Raw genomic sequence first — 12,302 nt, 5'->3', positions numbered from 1 at the left:
CTGTTTCTTGTTGTTATTAGCACCTCGCTCTTTTCTGCACTGAATTTTATTCCTGTTCTGATTTCCTCATTCCAGCTACAAAGATATCTTGACTACTTCACTGTTTCCTCATATTACCAAGTTATCAGCGAACAACAGGGCCTTCATCTCTTCCTCTCCTATCTTCTTCCCCACCTCTTCGTTAATTGCATTCGTTGTAATTATAAAGAGCAGTGGGGAAAGCACTTCTCTGTTTTAGTCCATTACTTATACTGAACCACTCTGTTCTTTCCACTGGTGTCTTCACACAGCTCTGGTTGGTTGGTATGTGCTCTGCACTTTACGCGCTATCTCTTCCTCACCTCCTTTCTCTCGTAGAGCCTTCCAAATCTTTGTTCTGTCCATGCTATCATATGCCTTTTCTATATCTAGGAATTCCATAATCAAATCATTTCCGTACTTGTAGTGCCTTTCCTGCATTTGCCTTATGGAGAATATCAGATCTACCGTTGATCTGCCTCTTCTAAATCCATACTGTTCCTCTCTCATGTTAAGCTGTGTCACTTCCCTTATTCTTTTCTCTAATATTTTCTCATACACCTTTGCTGAGTGACACATTAGTGTTATTCCTCTGTATTTTTTACATTCCTTTCTGTCACCCTTGAATATGGGAACTGTTAGTCCCTTCGTCCAATCTCTTGGCACTTCTCTCTCATGCCACACTGTTTTCAACACTCTGTATAGCCACTGCACACCAATCACTTCTGATCCTAGTATCATTTCCACTGGCACTTCATCTACTCCAGGTGCTCTACCTCTCTTCATTCTCTTCAGAGCTTCCTCCACCTCTTTCCATGTGAGATTCACTTTTTCCTTCCTCTTTTCTTTTTCCTTCACTTCTTCATGTTCATTTCCTTTTTTCATGTTCAGCAATTTCTCAAATTTCTCCATACTCTCCTCATTTCTTCATCCTCTTCTACAATGTTTCCCCTTCATCCCTTCGCTTACAGCTGTCTCTCCTTTCTCTTCTCCTCTCTCTCACTAATCCATACAATACTTTCTTGTAACCATTTACATCTTTTTCTAGCACTTTGGCCCATTCTTCCATCCACTTTCTTCTTTCCTCCTTTACTACTGTTCTTGCCTCTTTCTTCTTTCCACGTACTCTTTTCGTACATTTTGTGATTTAACTTTAATTTCTTTTCTTGATTTTCCTTCCACATACCTTTTCGGCTGCCTTTACTAATTCTGTTTGCTTATTTTCTCACTTTGTTTGATCGATTAGAAATTTTTTATCTGCATGAAGACAAGTGAAAGACTAATTGCAAGGAAGGAATTAAAATATTCATATTATTTAAATGCAGGGAAACAATATTTGTTGAACTCCATCTGTTGCAAGAATACTTTTGTATTTACAGTTCATAACCTATCTTGTGTTTTATGTAGTACACCTAAAACAAACCTTATTCCAAAAATATGCTGTCTAAAGGCATACCATATTACTATGAGTGGTTTTCATCAGAATTTGTTACCTAAGTATACGTAAAATTTGAATTACATTGACAGATGTGCAAATTTTACATTGCTTAAATCTAAAAGTGTGGTAATGTGTACAGTTGTGAAGAATTTAGAATAAATTGAAATCTTTATGAAAGTGAATATATATATTTGGCATCTTGTACTAATTTAATGTACTTTTTAAGCATAGTATTTTGCTCAAGCCTACATTATGTGAAAATATATTTAGCACCATGTAAAATATTCAACTGAGTACCATCAACAATGGTACTGCAGACATTTAAGAGTAAATATGCATAAAATGTTGACACATGATGAAATTTTACTGGATAGAATCTAATTTCACATATCAATGTAATTTTTTGAACAATGTAATCATGTATTTGTTAATACATTAGCTCACTGTATGGTAAAGCTAATCACGTGGTTTTTGTTTTCTAATATTCCTTAGGTTCATCTGCTGAAGGAAAAGTTGGAACAAGCAAGGCTCGAAAGCTTAACTGATAGTGAGGAAGCTCTCTCAGAATTAAAACGACTGCATGAAAGAGAGAAAATGTTACTTGTCGAAGATAACAAGAAGCTTATGATGGATTTAGATACTGTAAGTTAACATTTTATTTCATTACTTTTTGAACCGCCATGGCTTCTTGATTGTGGGGCGTGTTATTGTCAGTTTGAATTTTTTTGCTCTGTAGTACCTAATATGGATATGGTGAATCAGGGGAGAGGTGTTTATGATTTGAGAGAGAAGCAAATTAGGATAGGGTACTGGTATGAGCATCTATTGTCGTTCAATACATCCCAGCCTTCACCTTCTTCCGTGATAGTTTTTTTTTTTTTTTTGTTTAAATAGTTCAATTCAGTCAGTTTCTTGGATTCTTTGCTAATCCTTCTTATATGTCCATAGGAGTCGGTAGGTCACCTGACTGCCATGCAGGAAACCTGGGTGTGATCCCCAGAATGGGTGATGATTTCAGGTGCGAATTTTATAACCATTTCCCTGCATAAAGTTACTCTGGAGGTTACTTAGCTTCTAATTACATGAAAACCTCATTAATACGAAGTACCCTTTAATCCGAAGTTCTTCCCATTCCCCAGCTGATAAGATAGGATTTTTAATGTATTACGGGACTGATAATTTTTAATAACGAAGTTTAAAAGACCATTCGGGAAAACTGGTTTTGCTTAATTCGAAGTAGACACCTACATAAGTCGACAAGAGAAGATCGAATGTGGAGAGAGCTTGGATGTTATTTTAACTTCACCTTGACATGTTTCATTGTCGTAAGAGTTGATGACAACTCGGGGGAAGCAGCCCGAAATGCCTGTTGGACTTGAATTCTTTGTCAATGTGCATGGCTGATCAAGGTCTTTCATCCCTGAATGCGCCATCTTGGAAATATTCACCAGTGTCAGATGAGAAATGTGAGATAAGACTGCAGGAATGTTCCAAAATAAAGACCCGTGGTGCCCGAAAGTCTCGCCCATCTGTCTAACTCTGCTCGAGATTCAGCAGTTTCCTGTGAGCGAGCAACTCTTGGCCTGGTAGCCAACAACTTCCAGTAACCAGTTTCATTCAAAGTGTGTTCTTTGTCCCCTGTAGCACTTCATAAAAAATGGAAATTATTACGGATAATTAAAACCACATAGGCCAACTAAAAATCGGCAACCAGCTTAACACGTTGTCATCAATTTTAAAACCAAAATGTATTTTTATATACCACTTTTCATCCAATTTTTCACCGCTATAACACCGATATTTCATTTTATTTACCACTTTTGAACCCGAAATTGACTCCGTTTTTGTACCGAAATTTTGCTTTTTTATTTACCAAAAATATGTGCCTCTAGCTATTGCCAAGTATAAAACATCCATTATGGGAGTAATTTATACTGTAATTTATTTGCACCTGAAAAATAGGTGCCATCTTGAAAAGTTTGGATAACTCGAAGTCATTTAATTTGAAGTTTTGGTCCCTTGAACTTCGTATTAACGAGTTTTTCCTGTAAGGGGTATTTAGGTAAAGTCACATCGAGCCTGGTTCTGATCACATAACCTGCAATGAGTGACTGAATATGCCTGGAGTCCTACCTCCATACCCCCTGTAAGCTTTCCCTTTTAACATTGTATTTTATTCTGTACATTTCTATTCTAAAATGTAATTTTCAACTGTGAGAGCTTTCTTATTTCTTCACATTTGTGTTTATCTTTTTCTTATTTCTCCACCATGCTTCTAACAAACTTCTCGGCTGCTTGTATCCTGTCTTCATCTCTCTCTTCACTGTCTATATTTGTGCTACATACGTTATTATTAGCGTAACATATGTTTGGTAAGTTTTTGCATTTTAAAGATACATTCTTTTTCCACATCAGATATTTTGTCTTGTCTATACACATGTTCACTAGCCCAAATTCTGTTTATTATCTGCTCCATATAAAATGCAAACATTAGTTCATAACCTGGCTAGCATGTTTATCACATAAATTAGTGTGTGTCCAGATTAGTCTTGATAGATTTTATTTTAAATGACTTTATTTTAAAATTTGTACATTTATTTTGCTTTTATATATTTAAGAGGAATACCGAAATGGTAGCATTTTGAAGTATGTTTCAGAATATTTATATAAATAAACAAATCATTGAAATTATTAGCGATTTTGCTAATGTATCAGAATCAAGTGATGGCTAATTGGTCGTCTCCACTCACTTCAAACCGTTGCTTGATTTAAATGTTTTTCCAACATTTAGTAAGCAAGCAAGTAAGTTTTTTTCTGTTTTCTAAATATTTCTCCGTTTTGGTTCTGTAAAGATCATAATGTGACAGAAAAAGAAATTACGTTGAATGTGAATAACATATTGTTGATTCATTTAAGTGCAAGTTAAAATTTTGAGCGAGTATTATTGTAAGAAGTATACTTACTGCCCAGTCAAAAATATTTCTTATATCTTCTTTCAGCTGACTGAAACAGTAAGCCATATGCAGAATGAAAGGAGACAAATCGATGAAGAATATGAAGAGCTTAGAAGTAAGAAGGATGCTATTGCACAGTGGGAAGCTCAAATAAGTGAAATTATTCAATGGTATGACAATATGAAGTAACATCTTAATTTATAGTCAATTAAAGTAAACCCTAAACATTTCTGAAATTTTGCCATCTTCTTTGCATCATTAATGAGGATAGTGTAACTGCAAAGAAGTAATAGAGCTTTTACTGATCATTTTACTATTTTAGAATAGCAAACATATTTGATTAAAACATATTCAAACTTCTTGATTCAATTTTTTTTTTATCTTGTGATTTGACGTACAAGACATGTACTATATAGAAATTTAAGCAAGTGCAGTTTCTGTCTGGGTTTGAGTCTACGTCTTTTGCTTAAATTTCTATGCTGATATTTTTTGTACAACTTTCCCATATTAATATATAGCTAGTATGACACTAGTAGTAGAATTTTATAATAAATATAATAATTTTTTAAAATAAAATTACAGTTCATGAAGTTGCTTGGTAACTACGGTTCATACATCAGATGTGGTAGGAATTTCTTACTTTGTGCTACCTTGAAGAACCTTTTAATTTTGAAGATCTGCTACATTAGCTTGCAGATGTTGAATTCAGCAGACCTTAAAAATTACTAGGTCCTTTAAAGAAAGCAGTACAGAATTAATCTCTTCCATCTCTAGAAATTAAAAAGTCATTTGAAATTTGCAAAATAATCTAACACAGTTATTTTTAGTAGTTTTTTATTTTATTTTATCTGCGATGTTTTGTTCTAGTTTCCCAGAACTTTTTCAAGCTACACCAAAACTTACATAAAACAACACAACCTCACTAGCCATTATTTTGCATCTACAAAAATTGGTTATGTGTACCTTTAAGAAGAACATTTCATACTTGAAAATTGTAATCATTAAACTTAGACAAAGATTTGTAGAGAATGAAGTCTTGGTTAAAAGATATGTATTTGATATGTACAGGGTGGGACACGAAATGTTGTCCATTGAAAATGATTTGTATGTTGTTCAGGGTTCCTACACATCTGGAAAACAGGGAAATGTCAGGAAATTTGGCTTGTCAGGGAAATATTAGGGAATTTTGCAGATCGTCTGGAATTTACATGCATTTTGGAGTCTGCAAGAGAAAAAGTTGCAAAATGAACCAGCAGTTCACTTCCACTTCTGGATTTGGTTCTTGTGATTCCACTCCTAAAAAAGATTGTTTAGAAACTTGTTGCTTTTATTCTCATGATTCTCAGTCTTGTGCAAAATTATGGTTCCTTCGAATTTCTGTAATAAATTTTCACTTTTATAATACCAGATGTTAGAAAGAATATCAAAGTAAAACTTGCAGTCCAGATATCTGATTGATAACTAAAGTGCATTGACAATATGATCATAATTATCGGAAAGGTTGGTGAAGATGAGGTTATCGTCTATTATTTTATAGATCTTAGTCTTGTTGGCATTTCCTTTAGAATGCCTATATGCAACTAAAATTTCTACAGATGCTGTGTACTTATAAATGTAAGCAAAAAGCAGCATTTTCTACAACACTATAAATCCGCCAGAAAATGATAAATTGTGTATGGTTGATGAACTTTTTCTGTTGTTTTTATATTGTGTTGATCTCTTATGGTGAAATAATGTACCTCTGTTATTTTAGCCTGAAGGCTAGATGCACGTGATTGTAGCACCCAATACATTTGATGCCAATTGTAATTTTGCATTTTACTCTTAGTTTTCACGTGTTTTTGTGTATGTAGAATGAAATTTGCTTTTCAAAAGAATCGTGAAAAGGAATATCATAATAATTAACAGATTATATAATAAATGGAAAAACACAAGGTTCAAAAGCAAAAATCATGATGATAAACATGTCTGGACATTCATTTTTGGACGGGAAAACCTGGAAATGTCAGGGAATTTCGTAATCAAAAAATGTTTATTATACAAAATACGTAGTACAAGGAAATTGGATTACACATACTACAATGTGGAGAGCTAGATAGTATGCAGCACATGTTCAATATGTCCACCTTCTTGTCGTAGAACCTCTTCCAGATGGTCTGTCATGTTATTGTCAACTCAGCGACACAAAAAGATGGCTTGCACTTGCTCTATAGTTGCAGCTCTTTGTGGGTACACCCTCTCCTTTAGGTAGTGCCGTCCCCCCTGACAGAGTGGTTAGGTCCTGGGTTTGAATCCCGGCCTGGGCATGGATGTTTGTGAGTGTCCATTCATCAATTTCATCATGTCATCACTCATCCCCATCTTCACAAATTAGCCAAAAGTGGCACAAAAGCAAAGTAAATAAAGCAAATCAATCAATCCTTTAGTTAGCACCACAAGAAGAAGTCACATGGGTTAATATTGGGGCTGTGTGTGAGCCACGTTGCTCCGCTCGGAAAAGGTTCTGGAAAATGATTGGACATGACACGAAGGCCAAACTGACTGTGCAGGAAGCCAAAAACAACGTTCGCTGTATGAGTGCGAGCACCGTCTTGCATAAACCATTGGGTTTCGATGAGAAGTCCGCTTGCCAATAACTGCGGAAGGAAAGTATTGGTAAACATCTCCACTGTTGACAGTATTGTTGAAAAAGAAAGGACGAATAATGCCATTTTTTGAGATCGCAGCCCACACACACACTTTGTCCTCATACGTTTCAGTCCCATGCAGATTGTGAGGGGCTCTCTTGCCCAAATCTCGCAATCTGCATGTGTCAATTTTCCCTTGTCTGCCACGTTGCACAAAACTACATTACCTATGCATTACTACATTATGGGCTATCATCTGTTGAACCATGCATGAACCAAGCTGCGTTGTTTGACAGTATAATACTCCAACACCCAACAGTATGAAAAGTATATGCCATTTTAAGTGGATGACATTTCATGCCCCACCCTGTATGATGGTTTAAAATACCCATTAAATGAAAGCTGTAGACACATAGCAGATAACATGTGACGGTAACTACCTATGCATACAGAATATTTTCTTTCCTGTGATTTTAAGTTACATTTAAAGCTTTATATTCGATGAATGTTTATTTGTACAGTACAGGTACAGTAGATGTACATTAGATTGTAATCACCTATTATTTGTTTTTAGGGTTAGTGATGAGAAGGATGCTCGTGGCTATTTACAAGCTTTAGCAACGAAAATGACAGAGGAATTAGAGTTTATGAAACATACAGGAGTTGGAAACACACCATCTACAGTATGTACACTTGTTTATTTTTTTTAATGTATTTTTTACAGGAATTTGAATTGATTTTGGAAGTCGTAGAAGGAACAGTGTCTAGAACTGAAAGTGTCTTGTGTAAACAACAATAAAAACAAAATATTTGCATCTTATTCATAGTTATCGCTCTTGTTACTGCCATCCATCAGTGATATGTTTGTTTTTTACCCTCTGTTCATCAGATCTTTACCTGTTGATACTAAGGTTAGTATATAAACTAAAGGCTAAAAGATTAAAAATCAGCAACTTACGTGTGTGAGTATGAGATTTTTCGTACTACGTTTCGGAGGTTACACTACCTCCTTCTTCAGGTTGAAACGATGTTATTCAGACACCTGACATGGTGCCTCGTCGTGAAAGTGATGGTTAAGGATTTAGGTTAAAATGTTGCATGAAGGACACTTTCTAAAAAAGAATATAAATTACACATCTAAAACCGCGCAATACTATAAAAAACAAAAGAACGTCCAAGGCTGAAGTCGGCGAACTGCCGACCAGTGCTCGGGGTAGGCGAATGCACGGTGTCAGCCCGTACCTGGGGAAAGAAAACTTCCCCTCCTCAATCCTTCCAAACTGGGGCTCGGGAGTCACCAATCCAAGGTGAAATCGACTTCCACCTCGGCGGCTTTCCTAACCTCAGGAGTAACACGGAAGCCCATCTCGTCCCTATTCACTGCGGCTTTATCCCATTTTTTTAAAGAAATTAACCCAGCCGTCTTCTAAATTCCCATCGTCCCTATTAAGTTTGTTCCAATTTTTCGCGCATATATAGGCAGCTTCATATACGTTTCTGTCCAATTTATTGTTAACCTCCCTAATAACTTCCCTTTTAGCAATCTTATGTCGGTTAACCAATATGTGTTCAGATAATCCTGTTTTGGGTATGCCCTCCTTTACGTCCTTATCATGCTCTCCCCACCTAACTTGCATACTTCTCCCGGTCTGTCCCACATATTCCTTTCCGCATTCACACACTATCCTGTACACTCCCTTCCGCTCTTCAGGGTTATTGCGTCTATCCCCCCTCCCTTTCTTATAAGACGTAAAGTGCTTTTCAATACTCCGGGGTGCTCTTACCCCACATTTTATCCCGTAACCCCTCACGGACTTTTCAATTTTCTCGGAGACACCCTTAAAATACGGAATCCCGACAAAATATGTGTTCTTTTCACCGTTTCCTACCTCAGTTTTTTCCTCCTCTTTGTCATTTTGCGATGTTTCTTGTCTAACAATCCTTTTGGCTTTCCTAGCTACTTTTTCCAGGTCGCGGATAGTATACCCATTCTTTACCCCCACCTTCCTTATCCATTCTCCTTCTTTCTCTTTCTCTTTTTCGTCATTGCACAGTCTTTCGGCGCGAATGAAAAAGTTAAGAAAAACATTTAATTTAGTCCTATTCGAATGTTGGGATCTCTTATGGAGGTACAGCTCTCCAGCTAACGGTTTATGAAAGACCCCGGTTACGATCCGTTGTCTGGTTTTAGTAAGGCACAAGTCAAGAAAGTGGATCTTTCCGTTGGCCATATCTTCTCTAGTAAACCCAATTCTGGGGTCCTGCTTCCCCAATTGGTCGAAAATGCTGTCAAGTTTGATTTCATTCCCTATGATGAGGATGTCATCCACGTATCTCCCATAATATTTTACCCCCCCCCTCCCCCCTACATGCTCCATAGCGGCTTTTTCGACGTAGTGCATGAAGATGTTGGCCACAAGGCCAGAGATGGGATTGCCCATGGCCAACCCTTCTTTTTGTCGGAAGATTTTATCGTTAACGTAGAAGTAATTGTACCCCGTAATGAGAAAAAACCACCGGACATACTCCCAGGCGACCAAGATTTCAACGTTTTGGTCAATCAACCATCTATACAAACAATCTCCAGCTTTGTCCCGGGGGACACTGGGGTACAGATTAATAACGTCGAAACTACAGATTACGTCCCGTTCTCCTATGGTGAGTTTCTCAATAGTTTCTTTGACCATAAGAGAGTTTTTGACGCTATACGGAGTGTCCATATTCATTTTTCCCATCCTCTTAATCATTTCTTTACCTAAACCATATCCTGGATGTGCATACATGGGGATGATGGGTCTGAGGGGTATCCCCTCCTTATGGGTCTTAGGTATCCCAAAGGCCGTAGGAATATTCCCTTCCTTAACCCCCTTAAGTAATTTCTTTTTTTCCGCGCTTCCCAAGGTAAAACTGGTTTCAATGCCTTTTCTGATTTCTCGTTTGATTTTACTAATGGGGTTAACTTTGATTTCTTCGTAGTCATTACTTCTAAAGCTATCTTCCAACTTACTATGGTATTCCTCTTTCCCGATAATAACCATCTTGTTTTCCTTATCCGATCTAACCAAATACACGTCACTTTGTTTAACCCATTTTTTCACATTACGAAGACTCCCCCTAAGCTTACTTTCCGTTTTCCCCTTTGGTGCCCTATGATTGGTAACGGGTGGGCCTTGTTCCCTTATGCTTAGGTGCATTTGTTCATCTATAATGTCACGAATTTTTACCCTGACATTGGATTTATCTTCTTTTTCGTCTAATTTTCCTACTATTTTCTCCGCCGCTATGATGAATTCCTCTTTTTCGAAGTTTTCATCCCTAATGGCAAACTTATGCCCCATTTTCATAATCTCCGCTAAGGCCTTAGGGGGTTGAAGTTTTGTTAGATTTAAAATATTGGCTTTATTTTCATCCCCTTTTCTGTGCCTATTCTCTCCCTCCTTAACTCCCTCGTTAATTCCCAATTTAATTAATTTTCTCCTAATTGTTTCGATATCTCTTACTTTCGCCTGTTCGACTGTTCTAGAATGACGTTCCTCAATGCGCCCCCATGTTACCTGGTCTAATCGTCCTCCTATTTCCAAATGTAACCTGTAACATTCAGAGTTGAGCCTATCCACCTGTGCATAAGCCTCCCTTATGCATTTCCCCAGCATTCTAAACTGTATTTCCCTCTTTTGATCCAGCCCTTTAAAACTAAGGGGTTGGTACCCCCACTTTAAAAAACTCGGTAAAAAACCCTTCTTCCTACAATGCTTAAGGAAACCTATCCTAATTAGGGTCTTATTAAGCTTAATCCTCAACTTTTCAAATTTGCGCACTTTCCTCCCCGTATCGGAGATCAATAACATACTGATAATGTGCGAATTACTCACAATTAAATATAAGGGAGTGTACAGGATAGTGTGTGAATGCGGAAAGGAATATGTGGGACAGACCGGGAGAAGTATGCAAGTTAGGTGGGGAGAGCATGATAAGGACGTAAAGGAGGGCATACCCAAAACAGGATTATCTGAACACATATTGGTTAACCGACATAAGATTGCTAAAAGGGAAGTTATTAGGGAGGTTAACAATAAATTGGACAGAAACGTATATGAAGCTGCCTATATATGCGCGAAAAATTGGAACAAACTTAATAGGGACGATGGGAATTTAGAAGACGGCTGGGTTAATTTCTTTAAAAAAATGGGATAAAGCCGCAGTGAATAGGGACGAGATGGGCTTCCGTGTTACTCCTGAGGTTAGGAAAGCCGCCGAGGTGGAAGTCGATTTCACCTTGGATTGGTGACTCCCGAGCCCCAGTTTGGAAGGATTGAGGAGGGGAAGTTTTCTTTCCCCAGGTACGGGCTGACACCGTGCATTCGCCTACCCCGAGCACTGGTCGGCAGTTCGCCGACTTCAGCCTTGGACGTTCTTTTGTTTTTTATAGTATTGCGCGGTTTTAGATGTGTAATTTATATTCTTTTTTAGAAAGTGTCCTTCATGCAACATTTTAACCTAAATCCTTAACCATCACTTTCACGACGAGGCACCATGTCAGGTGTCTGAATAACATCGTTTCAACCTGAAGAAGGAGGTAGTGTAACCTCCGAAACGTAGTACGAAAAATCTCATACTCACACACGTAAGTTGCTGATTTTTAATCTTTTAGCCTTTAGTTTATATTTAATTGTGAGTAATTCGCACATTATCAGTATGTTATAAGGTTAGTATAATAAGCATTGTAAACATGATTAACTTTCTTTTTTTTTTTGTAAAAGTTAATTAGGCCTTCATTAAATACCATGTCCTTATATCTATATGGAATAATTTTAGACTATATTCCAAGTTTTCTTCAACAGGACTGCCATATGAATCTAAATATTATTTACGTGATTATTCTTGAAGTGATTCAATAGAAAGACATGTTACAGCAGTTGAATAAGGTTTTTCTGTATAAATCAGAATGTTGTTTGTTAGGTGCTTTTTCTATGGAGTTGTTCAACTATTGTATTACTTAATTTCCAGGGCAAGAACTGGAGAAATAGAAGGTCAGCAAAGTTGGACAAAATGGAACTGTTGAATCTTCAAAGCAGTTTGCAGTCAGAAATCCAAGCAAAGCAGGCCATTAGTGAGGATCTCAGTAAAACAAGATCGGAATTAATTGCAGCACAGAAGTAAGTTGATTAGCACAAAGATACATTTTGTAAGTAATCTCTGAAAATGGTTCGAAACTAGAAAAGTTATAAGAAAAGGGCGTTTTGGTGCTTCCCCTACAACAAAGTA

The 12,302-nt window shown here is 37.1% G+C and overlaps 1 protein-coding gene across 5 annotated transcripts in view; it reads left to right on the top strand.

The window, feature by feature from the left end:
• The window catches only part of gek (serine/threonine-protein kinase gek), a 122,662-nt gene that overhangs the window by 49,712 nt on the left and 60,648 nt on the right, over positions 1-12,302 (top strand). For all 5 annotated transcript variants that reach the window (XR_014440753.1, XR_014440754.1, XM_083111733.1 and 2 more), the window contains exons 14-17: positions 1,949-2,098; positions 4,456-4,580; positions 7,612-7,720; positions 12,045-12,193. Coding sequence is in view for 3 of the 5 variants with exons in the window: in XM_083111733.1 (XP_082967859.1) it covers positions 1,949-2,098; positions 4,456-4,580; positions 7,612-7,720; positions 12,045-12,193 (533 nt within the window). In the remaining 2 variants the exon portion in view is untranslated. The remainder of the gene's footprint in view (positions 1-1,948; positions 2,099-4,455; positions 4,581-7,611; positions 7,721-12,044; positions 12,194-12,302) is intronic.

This window comes from Lepisma saccharinum, chromosome 25, assembly GCF_977018435.1.
Source record: "Lepisma saccharinum chromosome 25, izLepSacc3.1, whole genome shotgun sequence".
In the NCBI taxonomy this organism is placed as follows: Eukaryota; Metazoa; Arthropoda; class Insecta; order Zygentoma; family Lepismatidae; genus Lepisma; species Lepisma saccharinum.
Note: the sequence above shows the minus strand (reverse complement) of the source record. Positions and strands in the feature narration are given on the sequence as shown.